The 19,459-nt window shown below is 38.5% G+C and overlaps 2 protein-coding genes across 2 annotated transcripts; both read left to right on the forward strand.

The window, feature by feature from the left end:
- Positions 1-10,512: 10,512 nt before the first annotated feature.
- Positions 10,513-14,782, forward strand: LOC115787221 (uncharacterized). The gene is made up of 5 exons (XM_030739806.1): positions 10,513-10,547; positions 11,440-11,580; positions 12,531-12,644; positions 13,524-14,705; positions 14,771-14,782. The coding sequence occupies exons 2-5, from the start codon at positions 11,527-11,529 to the stop codon at positions 14,780-14,782; spliced, it is 1,362 nt and encodes a 453-aa protein (XP_030595666.1). The 5' UTR covers positions 10,513-10,547; positions 11,440-11,526.
- LOC115786506 (uncharacterized) lies at positions 14,709-19,075 on the forward strand. Its single transcript, XM_030738673.1, has 5 exons — positions 14,709-15,549; positions 16,052-16,144; positions 16,930-16,998; positions 17,194-17,256; positions 18,373-19,075. The coding sequence occupies exons 1-5, from the start codon at positions 14,835-14,837 to the stop codon at positions 18,597-18,599; spliced, it is 1,167 nt and encodes a 388-aa protein (XP_030594533.1). The 5' UTR covers positions 14,709-14,834; the 3' UTR covers positions 18,600-19,075.
- Positions 19,076-19,459: the final 384 nt, after the last annotated feature.

A 19,459-nucleotide genomic window follows, 5' to 3' on the forward strand; every position in this document is an offset into this window, starting at 1 on the left:
CACACACACACACAACACACACACCTGCTTTGGTCAGGACACAGATTAGACGTGCACTGCTTTGAAATAGCTTAAGCTCACAAGAGTCACATCTCTGACTTCACCCTTGCTGTCAAAACTGGAAAAGGGGGGAAGCAGAGGCTTCTTCATCTCCTCAACGCCCATCTCAGCCCCGCCGCCTCCGCCTATCAACATCTTTTGCATTCACTTTCTAGCTTTAAAAATTTACTTTTCTAGTCACCAAATCTCCCAGAAATTTAGATCTTCTCCCTCTGACCTCTGTATCACTGCTTTTGTGACAGTGTCACACACAGCCTATAGCCTACATGTTGAACTAGTTTCAGGAATGCATTGGTGAGCGCCTGTATTAAGATTCAAATGGGTCAGTCTTGTCGCAATACGCAATCTCACACACACACACACACACAAAGGCACACAGGTACTGTAGAGGAACTGGGACAAGCCACATGCTGCTTCACAGATTTCTCTGCACCTGGGACAAGCACAAGACCTTCACTCGTGTGTGTGCGTGGTGTGTAAACTGAGAGCAAGAGAGAGAGTGTGTGTGTGTGTGTGTGGGGGGGGGATTCTGAAGGTGAAGTGCAGGTAAATCTCAGGATAAACAAGATGTCTGGGTTCCACCACACTGGCTTTGCTGATTAGTTTTGAAGTGAACACACACACGCACACATGCACATTTTTTTTTTTTTTTTGGCTGAAACAGAAGCCACTTAGTGTGAAGGGAAGCTGAGAAACCATTATGTAGCTATATTACATGCAAGCTGAAGTCATGTAGTCTTATACCGCAGCTCCCAATCCCCTGCACAGCCGCCCACCCCAACCCTCCCACAATACACTAGAGCAAGGCGGCTCTGTGGGGGATGAGTAATACGTGTGCTCTTTGTGGGGGCCGGCTTTCGTCCAGTGTGTGTGTTTTTTTTGCCTTTTTCTTTTCTTTTTAGACATCTTATTACAGTTTACTCTTTTAATGGAAGCACTTTAGACATATTGTTAAAAAAAGGTTGTAACAATGTTCAGTCAACAGCAGTCAAATCCCTCGAAATGTCAGACATACAGTTGTGGGGAAAGTCACGTTCGCCTTATTATGCAATGCTGACCTTTTCCTGTAAGTCTGGCCAGTGTTTAAATTACTGTGCAAGGTGTAACATTTGCGCCCTTAACACACACACACACGCACCCTAAGAAAATTGCTAGAGGTCTCTAATTTAATATCTGTTATTGCACTCTTCTGTGGTTTGTGTGTTTTGGGCGTGTGTGTTTGTCTCTGAAACAGTTTGTCCTGTGATTCCTTGAAACTGTTTCTTCTGCTTTGTAAGCTATATGCCCTGCAGCAGAAAAACTGCTATGATAACCTAGTTTTTTATCAGCGTGAGTGCATGTGTGTGTGAAGGAGGAAGGTGGAAGGAGGTGAGATGTGGCACTGTGATTGCTGGTCACAGTGTGTGTGTGTGTGTGTGTGTGTGTGTGTGTGTGTGTGTGTACTCGTTTTTCCTCATTCGTGGGGACTTTGGCCTGACTCTATACATACACATGGGGACCTGTTTGCCCGTGGGGACCACATTTGAGGTCCCCACCGGCACAACCCCATTTTCAAGCAGAAAATAGTGTGTAGATATGCCCCATGCAATTTTCTAGAAAGTCCCCATGAACGTCATTTCAAGACAAAATTTGTGTGAAGTGTATAGGCATGCGCTCCTTGTGGTCACACACGAGTACTGCAGTCCCCATTAGGTTGGTGTGCGGGAAGTGTGCGTAACTGCCTGCTCACTCTCTAGCGCCCTTCTGACCTATTGGTCAGAAAGGGTATTGCAATTTAATGGTCAAATTAAACTTTAACTTTTATAATTAACTTTTTACCTTTATTTCTTACAGTCTGGGGTTAATACAGTATTTTTCATTTAGCTTATTTTATTTTTATTTAAATTGAATATTTACTTTTTTATTTTAACAAAATTATTGTAAAGGCTTATTGTTATTCAAATGTTTATTATTATGATTCTCCTCTGAAAATAAGCACTAATTTGGGGGACTAAACATAATTGAAAACTCACTAAACTTGTCCCAAAACTGATGGAATTGAAAGTGGGTGTCGCCAAATGGCTTTACAGCACCCCCTAACATGAGCAAGGCCAACTGGTAAGTCATACAGAGCTGAAATTTGGTATGTAGGTAGAATGCACTGAAACAATTAAAAAAAAGTTTCTTGGAAGTATGCACTAACCCCAACAGGAAGTCAGCCTTTTTGGGTCAAAGGGCTTTCTTTAAGCTATTTTGACTTTTCTTAAATGTTAAACTTTAATGAACTCCTCCTAGGGATTTTGAGCTTCAAAGTTGGTCAATACGTTCTTAAGACATTAGATAGTAATAGCTATCAAAACAATGAACTTTCGTGCAAGTTAAAGGGGCGTGGCCAGGTCTCAAAATTGACGTACACGCCACAAATTTCGAAACACTATAACTTTCATAAAGAAAGACTGATTTACACCAATCTTGGTATGAGTCATCTATGTGGGATCCCCAACGATACTATGTGGTCATATGCTGACATTATCAAAGACCTGCTCCCTCAGAACAGGAAGTCTATTTTTTTTTTCCTGGAATGCTCCATCTCATCCCCTTGACCTAATCAAGATGATCCTGAGTCAGAAGACAGATAACAAGTTGGTCTCACTTGCTTTAAAGCACAAAAAGTTTTCACTAGAGGGCTTGGCCGTGGTGGCGTGGCGAAGTCAGATGTCATGCCATTGCAATACGTTTGGCTCTAAATTCCACATATTTCACTATCACCATGCTGTGACAATATGTTATGAGACAGATAACCTGTAAAAAGATCAATCTCCTCCACCTCCTCCCTGAGACACAGATTATCTGTCTCCTACCTTACTGTCATGAAATAGTGACAATTTCAATAAATATGTAGAAAAATATTGTTTTTATGAAAGTTATATACTGCAGCTTTACGCGGCTCACCAAAACAAAATTTCACATAAACAAAAATCTAATTTCAGAGCTGACAGACTGCGTTTCTGCTTAGTAGGCATTGTCAGTCAAAAATATATCATGCCTGGTCCCCCAAAATTTTTGGCCATTGTTAATGGCCATCAAACAACACATCAAAGACAGCTAACCCAACTGAGATCTCATAGTTGCCTTTAATATCCTCCTTGATTGAAGAAATTATCTATAAAAGTGAACTGAGCTGTGACTGACACCACATGAAGCACTTCATATTTACATCAATCAACAGGCTCTTATGAATATTTCAATAACATATGCTTAACATAATTGCACAAATTAGTATTACATCTTGCTCAACTTCCCTTATCTTCTTCCAGTGGTTTTCTCCACAAGCTCTTAAAGGTGATTGGTGATTGTGACGCAGAGAAGACCATGAGCGGCAAGGCTTTAAATCATTGCAGGCAGACTTTATTTTCTGTACCACATTTTTTCCATTTTATTTCTCAAGGCTTAATATAAACCATTAACTCAGCTGCCTCGTGAGGCAGGCGTAAGCTTTTCAGCAACCCCAAGCCAAGTAAAGCAGAAGTTGCCAATTGGGCAATTAGCACCCCCTTTCATACCCAGCTGTTTATGAGCCACACCTTGCTACACATCTTGCAGGAGCATCACACATTTTCCCTACAACAATAAAAATACACGAACAGTTAGACAACAGCATTTATAATTAAAACCATCACCCAAACATCTCCATAAACCATTATCTACAATAAAACCAGATACCCCTACAAAACATCTACAAAAATACCCAAAAAATCCCAAGCAACTTCCCCACCCAATTTCCTCCTTGGTCTCTCCCGGAACCTTTAAATTGTGTTCAGACAGCCTAGGAAACATTTTTGCCTGAACACACCCTGGAAAGACAAAAGAAGAAACAGGTGAGTAATTGCTATACCACAAACCCACTTGCACTATATCCGCATCCAATCACTGCACAAGTTACAGTTGTATTCAAAATGATAGCAGTGCATTTAAAAGCATGAGTAAAGCTTGGAATCTTTAAATTGTTTTTATTTACAGGCATTGGGAACACTGCACATTATATTCTAAATCAAAACAAGAAGAAAAATGTATAATTTTTCCAATTACTTAACAGGAAATAAAAAATGAATGTTGGGTTGTTCAAAAAAATAGCAGTGTCTGCATTTTTCTTTATAAACTCAAATTTCACTTTATGAACTGACAAATCTTTAGGAATTGCACTAATGTGTATAATACTGGACTATAGTTTACATTTTATCTTTTAATTATTCTCTGCACTGTATATTTTGTAATATTGTGTTATAGTTATAGTTCTAATATCTCTGTATATTTGTAATTTGTATATTGTTTTATAGTTTTTATACTTATTTGTTTTTTATGTAAGCACAAAGTACTGCAGCAATTTCCTAATGCTGTCAACCTGTTCACCCATATGGCAATAAAAACCTTCTGATTCTGATTAGCATTCCTGTAAATCACTAAACTAATATTTAATTGTATAACCACTGTTTTTTAGAACTTCTTAACTGTGTTGCATGGAGTCAACCAATTTCTAGCACTTGTGAACAGGTATTCCAGCCCAGGAGGATGTGACAACTTTCCACAATTCCTCTGCATTTGTTGGTTTTGCCTTAATAACAGCATTTTTTATGGCACCCCACAAGTTTTCTATTGGATTAAGGTCCAGGGATTGGGCTGACCACTCCATAACTTTAATTTTGTTGGTTTGGAACAAAGATGATGCTCACTTACTGGTGTGGTTGGGGTTGTCTTGTTGAAACACCCATTTCAAGGGCATTTCCTCTTCAGCGTAAGGCAGCATGACCTCTTCAAGGATTTTGATATATGCAAACTGATCCATGATCCCTGGTATGCAATAAATTGGCCCAACACCATAGTAAGAGAAACATTTGAATATCATGATGCTTGCGCCACCATGCTTCACTGTCTTCAGAGCATACTGTGGCTTGAATTCGGTGCTTGTGGTTCATCTGATAAACTGTCAGGGGCCCTTGGACCAAAAAAAGAATCTTAATTTCATCAGTCCACAAAATGTTTCTACATTTCTCTACAGGTCAGTCAATGTGTTCTTTGGCAAACTGTAACCTCTTAGCATATGCCTTTTATTTATTTATTTTTTTTACACAGTGGGACTTTATGGGGGCCTCTAGGTGACAGATTAGCTTCACACAGGTGTCTTCTAATTGTCAGAGTACTCACAGGTAACATCAGACTGTCTCTGATCACCCTGGAGCTGATCATTGGCTGAGTCTTTGCCATCCTGGCTATTCGAGCCAATGAATTGGTAGTCTTCCATTTTCATCCATTTCTCTCTGGCTTTGCTTTCCAGTTTAGAGCACAGGAGATCATTTTAGCTGAGCAGCCTATCGTTTTCTGCACTTTGTTTTCTCCTTTTCAGTCAACATTTTAAAGAACGCTTTACTTTTGAACAGTGTCTGGAACGGCCCATTTTTCTCAGGTTTTCAGTGAGAAATGCATGTACAACATGTATTGGCTTCATCCTTAAATAAGGGCCACCTGATTGACACCTGTTTTTTCACAGTATGAATGACCACCGATTGGACTCTACACTGCTATTTTGAACACACCTTTTTCAATTAATTATTCAATTACAGACTCAGGAGCATGCATATCATGAATGTTGGGTCTATTGGTTTTCTATGACTCTACTACACTTACTGGTAAATTGTTTGCCATGTAGTAAAATGACTGATCTAGTTACTCATGTTGGACTGCTATTTTGAACACAACTGTAAATACCCAAACTTTTCTTAACCACATGTCAATTACATTTGTGGCTAACACTAGTTTATTTTACAGCATCTGTCTGCCACACACCAAGTAGCTGCTCAAGTGCCTGGAAGACAGAACCATACTAAGTAAAATACTCAATAAAGAATCAATAAATATTTAGGAGCCCTCATTTTGAGTCTGTCAAAAAGTGCTGAGTGCTAATAAAGTGTAAATGTGTTCCAACATTTAATACCCAAACCATACAAATGAATAAAAAACAAATAATGAAAATGTCTTCGTCACAGTGATACTGTCACGTTCTGCTGGTGCAGGCAAAGCAGAAGACCCCAAAGCAGGACTCAGAGGCAGAGCTTATACTTAAGCTTAAACTTTATAACGATGAACCAAAGTGGGGCTAGTCGGGTGCCAGCAGTACACAATACTAAACTTCAACATAGCTATGAACATAACATGGCATGAATCACGAAGCACACAGCAGGGCAGGGATGACAACACTGACCAGAGATGAGGATGCAACAAGGAACGAGTGAGAACACAGACAATATATACACAGAGGGATAACGAGGGAATGGAAACAGGTGGGATCACAGGTGATGCAACAACTAAACCCGACAACCAAAAGAAACCCAGAACAGAAAAAATAAAACAATAACACACAGGGTTAAAAGGGCCCTGGACCATTACAGATACAACTGCAGCTGATCCAAAATGCTGCTGCTCATATTCTCACTAAGACCAGGAAGATGGAGCACATCACCCCAGTTCTAAAGTCCTGCCACTGGCTACCTGTAGCTCAGATAATAGACTTTAAAATACTTCTGTTAGTCTATAAATCACTGAATGGCTTAGCACCAAAATACATTACAGACCTGTTATTGTATCAACCTTCAAGACCACTCAGGTCTTTTGGTTCTGGTCTACTCTGCATCCCCAGAACCAGAACCTGTGTGTATTGTCTGTGTGTGGCCCTTCTGTATTTAGTGCCCTTCCTCTTTCTTTGTGTAATGTTTTCAGTGTCAAGGTCTGCATGTTATGTTGGTCACTTCCTGTTTTATTTTGCATCAAGATTTTTTTGGGCCCCTTATAAAACCTCAGGACCCCCCTTTGTAATTCAGTAGAGCTCCCACTCTCTGTAGCCCCTCCACCCAGTCTCTGTAATGGCTGCCATCTCACACACATCCTGAGATTTGACGTCCCCACTGCACCCACGCCCATCCCCCCTCAACACTCCCTCCATGGCTTGCTGAAACTCTCAAACCTTGCAGATTTGACTGGTGTGAAACCTACAAAATCTCCATTACAATGAATAACTTTGTCTCCTGAGGCATTACTGTGCGAGATTACAGAATATTATTAATTCATTTCATAGTTTTATTATTTAATTGATCTGTGTTAAAGTTGTGAAGGCTGAGTTAACCTAGCTGTACTAGTTTAAAAGGTGAATTATCCCAGGGAAAACTACATTAGCCCACAACGTTTCTCACTTGTAAGTTGTTTTGCATAAACGTTTATGCTAAATAAATGTAATGTGAGTCATAACTGGCCAGGTGAGAGATAGGAGGTGTAAAAAATTTTTTGTACCCCCTTATAAAACCTCAGAACCCCCCTTTATAATTCAGTGGAGCCCCCACTCTCTGTAGCCCCTCCACCCAGTCTCTGTAATGGCTGCCATCTCACACGCATCCTGAGATTTGACGTCCCCACTGCACCCACACCCATCCCCCCTCAACACTCCCTCCATGGCTTGCTGAAACTCTCAAACCTTGCAGATTTGACTGGTGTGAAACCTACAAAATCTCCATTACAATGAATAACTTTGTCTCCTGAGGCATTACTGTGCGAGATTACAGAATATTATTAATTCATTTCATAGTTTTATTATTTAATTGATCTGTGTTAAAGTTGTGAAGGCTGAGTTAACCTAGCTGTACTAGTTTAAAAGGTGAATTATCCCAGGGAAAACTACATTAGCCCACAACGTTTCTCACTTGTAAGTTGTTTTGCATAAACGTTTATGCTAAATAAATGTAATGTGAGTCATAACTGGCCAGGTGAGAGATAGGAGGTGTAAAAAATTTTTTGTACCCCCTTATAAAACCTCAGAACCCCCCTTTATAATTCAGTGGAGCCCCCACTCTCTGTAGCCCCTCCACCCAGTCTCTGTAATGGCTGCCATCTCACACGCATCCTGAGATTTGACGTCCCCACCGCACCCACGCCCATCCCCCCTCAACACTCCCTCCATGGCTTGCTGAAACTCTCAAATCTTGCAGATTTGACTGGTGCGAAACCTACAAAATGTCCATTATAACGAATAACTTTGTCTCCTGAAGCATTACTGTGGGAGATTATCGAATTTTATTAATTAATTTCATAGTTTTATTACTTAATTGATGCGTGGTAACGTTGTGAAGGCTAAGTTAAAGTGTCATTAGTTGTTTACACAGGGCTGAGCCGTCAGCCTCAGCTAGCTGCTTTTTGTATCCAAGCAGGAACTCTGGTTTGTGCCGGAGCCTAAATCAAGCGCTCCTTTATCACTGCCTCACACCTGCACCAACGACGGCATTCAGACCTTCATGCTAATGTCTGAGGAATGAGGAGCATTCTAGCTGTGCCACACTGAAGAAAATGGTAAGGTTCTTCTTATTTTAACAAGCTCCTATTTATTATCTATATGTCATAGTACCAGTTAGATATACTTTTAAATGTTGTTTATACGTATTAATCCATAAAAGCTATATTTCAATCGAGTTTCGCTAGGATGGCTAGCTGAAATTACCTGAGCTAAAGCTATTGAGACGCATGCATGTTTTACTTTCCATTTAATGAGGTCCAGCAAATAAATAGAAATGAAAGTGACAATTAACCTAAAAAAAGGTTAAATTAGTTAAATATGACTGCTCTCAAAAAGGGTTTAAATGTAAAATAAAAAAAGGTTTGACAGCTGCAAAGCTAATAGAATAGAAATCATGAAATATACAAGTTATTTCAGTCAGCCCACTTGTGTTATTGAAAAGGGTTATAAATTTTTGCATGTATTCTGAATGGAGAGATGATAGACATGGCATGCTAAAACATGAGGCTGAAGTTAATGGATGACTCATTGTGCATAAAGGTTGATTATGCTGGGGTGGGGCCTGCAGACCACATTACACCAGACCCTACATTATTTGTAGAATGATAAAGGTTAAGTTTTTTTTTGTTTTTTGTCTTTTGGGGGGTTATTGTGAATCAGGAGCTGTGAATTGGGAACTAACTTCAGCATTATAACTTGGGGGCAGGGGCACCTGTTTTAGAAAAATGAATTTCAGGGCTTTGACACTGACTTCTAATCATTACACTTTTTTTTTCTTCAAAGAATGCCAACCAGAGTTTTAGATCATATGATTGAAGTGCCGGTAGCGTGGGAGAGGTTTGACGAGTCTACACCCAGCTGTCCCAGTTCAAAAGGTGAATTATCCTAGGGAAAGATACATTAGCCCACAATATGTTTCTCACTTGTAAGTTGTTTTGCATAAACGTTTATGCTAAATTAATATAATGTGACTTATAATTGGACAGGTGAGAGAAGGGAGGTGTAACAAGAAGTCTAATAAAATTATAATTTTTATTCACATGGTTTTAGTTGCCTAGAAGAAGGTACCACTAATATCAGTTAATGTTTAAGAGTTCTCAAGTTTTTCTTGTCAAACCAGAAAAGACTCAGCACATCTGTCCTTCAACAGTTTTATTTCAAATGCCAATTGTTTATGAATATCAGAGGAAATAAAGATTAGTGATGTCATCTCTGACGGGGGAATAATGTTTTGTTAGGACCCAGCTCAACTGCTTTACTTTTTGCATGCTTCCGTTGTTGATTTGTCATGGCTTTGCAAATTTTATTTAATTAGGCTTAGTCTAGTTGTTGTCTATGGAGGACTGAAACTGACATAATTAAAAATAAAAGCAGAAATGTATGTTTTTTTTCTTTATATGAGTTGTACTTTTTACCTTTCCTTGTCTCCTCTTTTTACTTGACCTTATGCATTTCTGCCTCATTATGCAAATGAGGAGGGTTGCCTTCTTGGTCCAGCTCCTCTACTATTGGTCAATAAACAGGAAGGAGCAGGATCCATGTGCAGATCGATTGTGCATGCCTGCGCCCTTGACTTCAGTTAGGCAACCTAAGTATAGTGCGAGGACTTCAGTTCCTCTCAAATAAGGCATTGTCCTGAAACGGCCAAAAACTAGGGATACACAATTGATCTGTACATGGATCCTGCTCCTTCCCGTTTATTAACCAATAGTAGAGGAGTTGGACCAAGAAGGCAGCCCTCCTCCTTTGCATAATGAGGCAGAAATGCAGATGGCAAAGTAAAAAGAAGAGACAAGGAAATGTAAAACGCACAAATGCTTGAATAAGGAAAAGGCAAAACAAAATATATATATTTCTGCTTTTATTTTATATTGTCAGTTTCAGTACTTCATAGTTGCCAACCTTTAATATTAAATGGATGAAGTGAGAAATCTTAAAGCATTACCTGAATTATTGAATCCTTAAGGGAGGATATTAATTTCTAATCCCAAATTTAGCATTCGTGACCTAGGGATAAGGCCCAGAACTATTTTGAGAAGAACAAATCTAGATGCACAACCTCTGAATGGCTTCAAGGTGACCAGTTATTAAATCAATTAACTTTTTTCTCTTTTTTTTTTTTTAAATTTCAGCCACTGATGAGACAAATGAGCTCGATCCTGAACAGAGGCAAAAGGTAAGTGTGCCTATGAAGAAGTCCAAATGATGTGACACTATTTCAGTTTAATTCTAGCTCACTTGTACTCTACATACTGCAAAGTTGATTTAAATCTTATTCTAAATTTAAGTTTGGAAAGGTTGCTTTCTAGTCTTAACCACTGAACTTGACCAAAGTATTCATCAGTATTTTCAATAATACTTTTCAAATCCTACAGTGGTGATATCTATTTTCACTGTAGAGAGGTTGCCTATATTGTTATGTAGAGAAATGCCTAAAAAAGATAAACTGGAGTAAAAGGTGATGTCTAAAGTCCCTGACTTGTGATATAAGCTTGTGGTATTGAGTTTGGGAGTAAGCTATATCTTGAAAATATGCCTCCAACCAAGCTGACATTTCAGGTGTAAAGCAGATGTTATGTCTGAATCATAGATGACCACTGAAATCAGGCCCGTTAAGACGTCTCTGATTTTGAAAATAATGTGAATTTTTTTTAAAGCCACACTGCTTCACTTTTTTTGGCTTTTTTAAAAATTGATCACAAGAAGTTTGAGACACATGAGATCACTATCTGTGTTCAAACTGTCAATAGATAAATGCCTAAAACAGGGATCTGCAGCTCAGGTCTCCGAAGGCTGGTTTCCTGCTTGTTTTAGATGTTTGCCTGCTCCACTGCACTTGACCAAAATTGATCTTTAACAAATGTGTGATAACAAGCTAGTGGAGAACCATTTGATTTGAATCAGGTGTGCTGCTGCAGGACAAGAGTTGCTGATCCTTGACTTAAAGTTTCATCTGGATGCATCATTGTGGTCAGGTTTCAGTTCCATCCGATGTCTTTTACTGTGTTTCCGGTCTGTTTCACCTCACAAATGTGGACATTTACAAATGCTTGTTTTCTGTTTTATAGGATCAAACACGTCACACTTGTCGCCTCAAGAAACTCAAAGCCCATCATGATAAATGTGAGGCTCATTACAAGGCAGCCTGTGTAAAGATGGCAAATGAAGAGAAGGAGAGGACGTCTTGTCTACATGAGAAGGGTTTAATGGTTAGTTTTGCTTCACCGTTTTTCTGATTTACATCCCAGAGATGAGAACTGTTATGGGTGTGTCATCAGTAAATGTACCAGAGTATGTATGGCTTGAGCTGTTTTGACTTAGTTTTGTAAAAATATTTTGTTAAATGGAGTTGCAAATTTCTTAGTACCTGCTATAATTATGAAATCAACTCAAATTTAAACAGCCATAATTAATGTTTGATAAAACAGTCTTTTCAACTTTAAAACTTTCATTAAACAAAAATTGCATTCAGTTATCCATTACAAGACTTCAAATGGCCAACATCATGATGCAGACACTGTGCTTATCAGAAGAAATGCATGTGGTGGTGGCAGCTGAGCAAAATCACGTTGCAGATGAATCTCTGCAACATGAAATTTGAGAACGTGCACAGGAGCTTTCTTTGAGGGGGACCCACCTTTGTCATTCAATTAATTTTATTTATATAGCGTCCATTACAATACAAACATGGACTAATCAGGACTAAACTCAAAACACTCTGAAGGATTTATTATCTGCCAGTCTATGAAATTTTCATGGCCTGTCAAATTAAACTATAAAATCAATTTACATAGTTTCAGTGTCTTTTAACCTAAACTTGGTGGGTAGGATTAGTCGGCAATGAATACCAAAATCCAGAAGTATTTGGCCTACCTCCTGTGTGGATGATAGGTGAACTGTGGCCCTGCTGCCCCCCTTCTGGAGGCATTGCTTTATTTCTCCACTTTGTAAAAAAGTACTGTGCATTGTGATATTGTACACCATAAGATTCAGAAACTCAAGTTTAATCTGAAGGACCCTTTGCATTTTTGGTGCTGTTGAGAACTGACATCTTTGGAATTTTTAAATACCTTGATACAGTTAAAGTTAGCTCTGTATTGAAGCATTGCATTTCATTTTGGGGTGGACTAATTTAAGTGTTAAACTTCTCAATTTTTAGCAATCACAACAGTCATCCAGTGAGAGTGACGATACCATCATCCTTGGTCCAACACCAGCTGCAGTAATCCAGGACATGAGTGTGCCTGAGCTCGCCAGAACCAACAGTGTGATTGTAAGTTTATCTACAAGCATCATAGTCTAACCTAGGAGGTACTTGGTTTGTTATTTTAACTGGTATCACTATTTTACCCTAATATTAAAACTCACTTGGGTTAGAAATTCTATTTTTCCTGGATTATTGTATTGTTTTATTACACTATTTAAAAACAAATTGTCTAACTCAGTTAGTGGCCATGTGCTGGTAAATCTGTCACTTTTTGGGGTAACCTTGTTTGTTGGTGGGAATCTTTACTCATGATTTGATTATGATTAGTAAGTTAATTTCATTTCTCTAAATATGGATTGTGATGCATTTGCCTGAAAAAAAAAAGACAATTTTTTTAAAAAAGTGAAGAAAATTAATAAATCAAAGGAACCCATTATTTTTTTAATATGTCCTCTATTTTTGACTCTCTTTCCAAAGAAATTAAAATTATTTGTACCATAAGAATAACCTAAGCTTGTTTTTAGCGTAAGACATTTACTCCCAAAGAGCTTTCCTAGTCACAGATTTAGAGATACAAAATCAAGTTAATTTTACACACACACACAAAAAAAAGTTTTAATGGAGGGAAAACTGTAGCATTTAAAATCTAAGCTTCTTTATAGGACATATTGCTGTAAAACATTCAGCAACTTCCAGTTTAGCTAGTCTCTTTATGATTTTATGGATGGTTGAAAACAAAGTTCAGGGGATGCTTAAAAAAGTTGAAAAAACATTTGAGCTCCAAGCACCGAAAAATAAAAAAATCATACCAGTATTGGGAGTTTTTCTTTTTGTTCAACTTTCTTTAAATACTAGTTGTAAATTTTTAGATTCTTATGATTTGGTTTTATATTTGAGAGAGTATCTTAAAGTATTCTTTTTTTTTTTTTTTTTTAATCCTTTTAGTTACACGAACAAATGCTTGGATACACAGAAGAGGCTCCATCAAGTTCTGAGATCAGTGAGGAAGAGTATATTCCTGAATCTGCTGAATCTGACAGTGACAGTTCAGTAGATGTTAAACAGCTTAAGGGGAGGAAGAAAAGAGCCCAGAAAACAACTTCAGCTTCTTCTCTGGAAGTCCAACCACTTAAGAGAAGGCGTGTGACCACTTCTTGTTCCTTGGCTGCAAAAGACCCTGGAGAATCTTCTTCAGCTGATGTGAATGACCCTGGAGAATCTTCTTCAGCTGATATGAATGACCATGGAGAATCTTCTTCACCTGATGTGACAGTCATGACCCTGAAGAAGAAGGAAGATGGCAGTAGGGTTTACAATAAAAGGTATTATTGTGTATTTTGTAATAAACCTTATAGCAAAATGTCACGCCATCTAGAAGCAAAACACAGTGATAAACCAGAAGTGGCAAATGCACTGAAATGCCCCAAAGGCTCTAAAGAGCGATGGCTGCAGTTCTCTTTATTGAGAAACAAAGGAAACCGTGCCCATAATAATAAAGTGATTAAAGAGGGAAAAGGAATGGTCATACCCCGTCAACAATCCACCAAACCTGCAAAAGCTGCTGATTACTTGCATTGCATCAACTGTGAGGGTTACTTCAAGCGGAAATCCTTGTGGAGTCATATGCGGAGGTGTAACCTCAGTCAAAAAGTCAAAGGACTTAAGCCAGGAACATCTCGAGTCCAAGCCCTTTGTAAATATGCAGAGCCAGTACCTGACAGTGTCAATGCACAATTTTGGAAACTAGTACTTAACATGCACCATGATGACATAACAAAGGTTGTCCGCAGTGAGAAGTGCATCTTGAAATTAGGAGAACATTTGTTCAATAAACATGGCCAAGATGTTACAAGACACGAATACATCCGACAGAAGATGCGTGAGACCGCACGAGTTGTTCTGCAAGGACAGAAAGATGGCAAGTTGGAGATGCTGTCAGATTTCTTTGTGCCAGCTAACTTCCCTCACGTCATAGATGCCGTTCAGAAGGTGGCTGGCTTGGACGAGAGAACAAAAGTCTTCAAAACACCATCTTTAGCACTCAAGTTTGGTCACAACCTCAACAAAGTGGCCAGTATTCTTGAATGTGAGGCTATGATCTCAGGCGATGAGAATACCATTCAGAATGTGCGAGTTTTCAAACAGATCTGTGAGACCAGATGGAGCGAGTGTGTCTCTTCCCATGCCCTTAGGACTTTGAATGAGGCTAAATGGAATGCTCCTCAGCTTATTCCCTTTGCTGATGATGTCAGAAAAATGCATCAGTATCTTGACACAAAAAGGATTGAGTGCCAGAGAAACCTGAAGGAAGAAGCAGTAAAGAAGAACTGGGCTGAACTTGCCAAGATCACACTGTGTGAGGTGATAATATTCAACCGGAGAAGAGAGGGAGAAGTATCCAAGATGCCTCAGAATGCTTTTACCTTGAGAGATACTTCTGTCACCCATCCAGATGTGGAGCTTGCTTTGTCAGAACTTGAGAAGAAGCTGTGTAAGCACTTCCAGCGAATTGAGATAAAAGGCAAACGCGGCCGAAAGGTTCCCATTCTCCTCACTCCTGATATGGCTTCATCGATGGAGTTGCTTGTACAAAATCGTCATCATTGTGATGTGTTGGATGAAAATCCGTACATGTTTGGCAGACCACAGACTCTCAATCACTTCAGAGGATCTGATATTATTCGTGAGATAGCTCAAAGCTGTGGAGCAAAACACCCAGAAGCATTGTCCTCAACCAAACTCAGGAAGCATATGGCCACCATGTCAAAGGTTCTTAACCTAAAGGACAATGAAATGGATGACCTGGCTGACTTCCTAGGCCATGACATTAGAGTCCATCGTCAGTTCTACAGATTGCCTGAAGGTACATTACAGCTTGCAAAAATCAGTAAAGTGTTGCTGGCGCTGGAAAGAGGACAGCTCTCCAACTTCAAAGGAAGAAATCTGGATGAGATCAGCATTGATCCACAAGGTAAATTGGTGTGATTTATTAGTGAAGATTTAAGTTGACCTCCTGGCATGGCAGATTTTATTTATTTTAATGATGTTTTTTTTTTTTTCCTCTTTGAAATTTTTTTTTTTTTTTTTTGAATTTGGTGAATTATAACAATACTTTTTATAAATGAATTGCGTGTGAGAAATTGACACCTGTAGGAACAAGTAGCCCAGTGGGCACTTTTACATATTATATAGTCTAATTCTTGTAGTCTTTGGTAAGTTTTTTTGTTATTGTTTTGTTTGTTTTAACCTTTGGTCAATTTACCACATAATTTCCCATTGCAAATTGCTCACTTGAATGGTAATAAAACAAGGAATAGCGCTAACTTTTTGATGGCAGCATATATATATTTCATTATTAGTTGCTTAGTACTAGCTCTATCATTACTCCTTCTTTTGGCCTTTTTAGTTTTGCTTAAAGTGGCTTTAGACATCTAATAGTTTAATATGATGGATGATGTTACTTTGTTTTTCAGAGAAAATGTCTGTGGACAGTGGATCAGACACTGAAGAGGAAGAGGTTGACTCAGCTGAGAGGGATCCTGCAACTTCATCTTCCAGATCACCAGGTATGGATGAAATTGTCAATTAACGATAACTGTATTTTCATGACACTTTTGCACAAAAGAAAATCATATCTCTGAAAGTTCGATAAAGACAGTGCTGCAGGGGGTCAGTGTTTCCACTGATCGCTGTTTTTCGAGTGTGTGTGTAATTCTTGTAACTCTCTGTATCTTGTCCTGCGAGACTTCTCTTCAAAACAATGAAAAACAAAATCTTAACATTGAAGAAAATGGACTAATGATTAGGTCGTGTTACAGGACAACTACATCGTATTAATTAGGCCAAAAACAGTTGGAAACTAGATTTTGATGACTTTAGATTGACTATGTCACATCCAGGTCTGCCAGAGATGTGGACATGTGAAAAAAGTGTTTCCATAACACTTTTAACATTTTTCAAATCGCCTGAAAACCCACCTCCTGGAAGCATAAAAAGGTTAATTCGATATTGAGGAGTGTTTTGAAAAAAAAAAATTAGTGCAGTTTCCATTACAGGATTTCTTTTTTTGATATTTGGTTTTACGCAAATCCAGGGATCATGGAAACCTGTCTAATGATTGACAGTTTCATCCATAAAAGGAAGACTGTTTTAAAAACTGTTGCTAACAGCGCAAAACTAAATGTTGATGGTGAAAATTAGATTACAATGTCAGCAGCTTCTGATTTAGTGCTCTTAAGAATTCCTAAGAAGGTCAGCTGTTAAACTAGTCATTTAAGATGCTTGTATAAAGCAAACACACTGACTGCTTACTGTTTAATACTCATATACTTAATAGACCTGCTTTATTTAGATCAATTTGGGGTGACCAGGAGATGCACCACTGAAGGTGGACAAAACAAAGATCTGCCTTCAGCCAAAGGTAAGAATATTTCTAAGTGGAAAGAAAATGAGATTGCAGATTTCTGATAAATATTGGACCTTTAGAGGCCACTGTCCTGTATCCTTACTCTTCTTCATGCATGTTCTTTTTGGCTTCTAAGTTTTTCAATTTATTCTGTACCTGATGATTTTCTCAAAGTTGCATATATATTCTGAGTTTTGTTTTGTTTCATAGAGAGATCAAATGACAAGGTACCGGTGGCCATGGAAGTCTCTGGCAACTCCAACACAACTAAAGGTAGTTTGTCTTCAAACTTGGAGATTATAAATGGGCAGAAGCGTTAAAAATGTTGCCAGACAGACATCTTTCAAACCGAAGAATTTACTTGACTTCTAATTGTTATCATAAAAAGAATAATACCCATTGGGTCCAATGTCTTGATAACTGAATTTTCCTCCTGTAAGCCAGGCTTGAAAACACGTAAACTTTTACTTATTTTTTACAAGCATTTACTGTCACTGTTCAATGAATACTTCACATTAACAGGTGTAAACCTATTTCCAATATTTCCTCCATCTGTTATTGAACTAAACCAATGGGAAATTTATTAACAGTTCACAACACTTTCTGTGTGGTGTTAATCTGAGGTTTCTTCGTTTTGCAGCCTGGTGAAGACCAGATGATGTCTCTACACATAAAACTTTAGAATAGCTTTTTTTTTTTCATTTGACTGCATACCCTCAAGCAATAGTTTGGTTTTATTTCTTCTCCCCTTCTTCCCCACTAATTTCGCCTTGAACTCTCTTGGAACAGCAAACTAACTAGCATCATCCAAGGTAGTTTGGATGATTAGCTTAATCTTTTTGTTTAACTGCACCAATAACATTTTCAACACCACTTTTTTTCCACTGTAGTGTTAAAACTGCGCAGGCCCTGCTGAGTTTTCCCAGGCTGGACTCTGTGAAAAAGGGAAATTTGGGCTTCATCCATTAGAGTGCCCCACTTATGTTGATGCTCTCTTAACTCAAGTCCACAGAGTCTCTAGCCACCATCAAATCACTCAAAACCTTTCTTTTGGTGAAATCCTTTGGAAATGTCTGATATATTAAGCAATTTTGTTTTTTTTAACATGCCCCTGACCTTAATCATTTATTCTTGTGATGTACTTTGAACAATTATTTCTCTCCTGTACCTGCTGATGCTTTTATAAGTGCTGGTGAAACTTGTGTCTTGATTTATTACCAGTTGTCAGCTTCAACAAGTAATACACCCACCCCCAATAATACTTTTACTGCAGTGTGCTGCTGCTGTGGTGAAGAAATGTTTTCATAATAGCATATAACTTGCCCTGTCACAAAGATTGAAACCTTTTTTTTCACTGAAGAATGCTTACGCCCTCTAATCATTTTACAGGGCCATCACATAGGAAGAGAGTGAAGTGGAGCCAAGAAGAAATCCAGGCGGTGGAGAAAACGCTCATGGACTGTATTGACTCTGGAACGGTTCCTGGGAAAGCCCAGTGTATGAAGTGCATTGAAGCCTCACCAGTGGCCCTTGAGAACAGGACATGGCAAGCGGTTAAGTTCTATGTGAAAAATCGCATAGATGCATTAAAACGAGAGACTTTCACAAAAAGGTAAGCGTTGACCTTTTATTAAAGTGAATGGAAACGGGCCATTTGTTAGTACCATAACCACGCCAGTTCTGTTTGGAGTTTGAAAGTTTTGAAGTTTTGGGACAGCTGCAGTCAGGTTTTGTAATAGAAGTATGTATACATATTGCATGTTCATGTTTATGAATACGTATTGATGAATACATAAATTTTTATTTTTTCATTTGTTTTACATGTTGGCTTTTATGTATATTTTTTTTGCCACAAGATTGAAATATTATAAACTGTGCAATAAAATGGTTTGCATAAAACCAGAAAGGAGAGTCCAGTATTGATGGTTGGCAGTAAACAGGTTACCAGTACTTAAAAATAATTTTTAACAAAAAAGAATCAAATATAATGTGGTTTATTGACTTATTTATTGCTTATATTTGACATCCTCATATATCTCAGTGGTCCCTAAAACTTAACAGTGCCACCTGGTGGATAAGTCAAATGAGCAGGTCCCCATGTGGAGCCAAAAACCTGAAAGATTAAAATTTTCTAAATTTGATTATTTTTTGTATTAAAGATGATATTTCATGTTCAAAAAAATAGAAGACTAAAATTAACCTAAAACCAAGCCTCTAGATCGTTTAGAAAGTTGGGTCCCCACGTGTAACCACCTAGTCAGGGGCCTAAAGAGAGTCCCCACGTTTGAGGAAAAACACGTATGTGTGTGTGTGTGTGTGTGTGTGTGTGTGTGTGTGTGTGTGTGTGTGTGTGTGTGTGTGGGTTGTAAGCAGGTTGAAGGGCATGGCAAATGAGGGTCATTACATTACCTCCTGTAGGAGCTGTTTAGGGCCTGCTGGCAGCCTTCAGAGAGTCCCAGCCCGATGACACACACAC

Source organism: Archocentrus centrarchus, chromosome 10 (genome assembly GCF_007364275.1).
Source record: "Archocentrus centrarchus isolate MPI-CPG fArcCen1 chromosome 10, fArcCen1, whole genome shotgun sequence".
Taxonomy (NCBI): domain Eukaryota; kingdom Metazoa; phylum Chordata; class Actinopteri; order Cichliformes; family Cichlidae; genus Archocentrus; species Archocentrus centrarchus.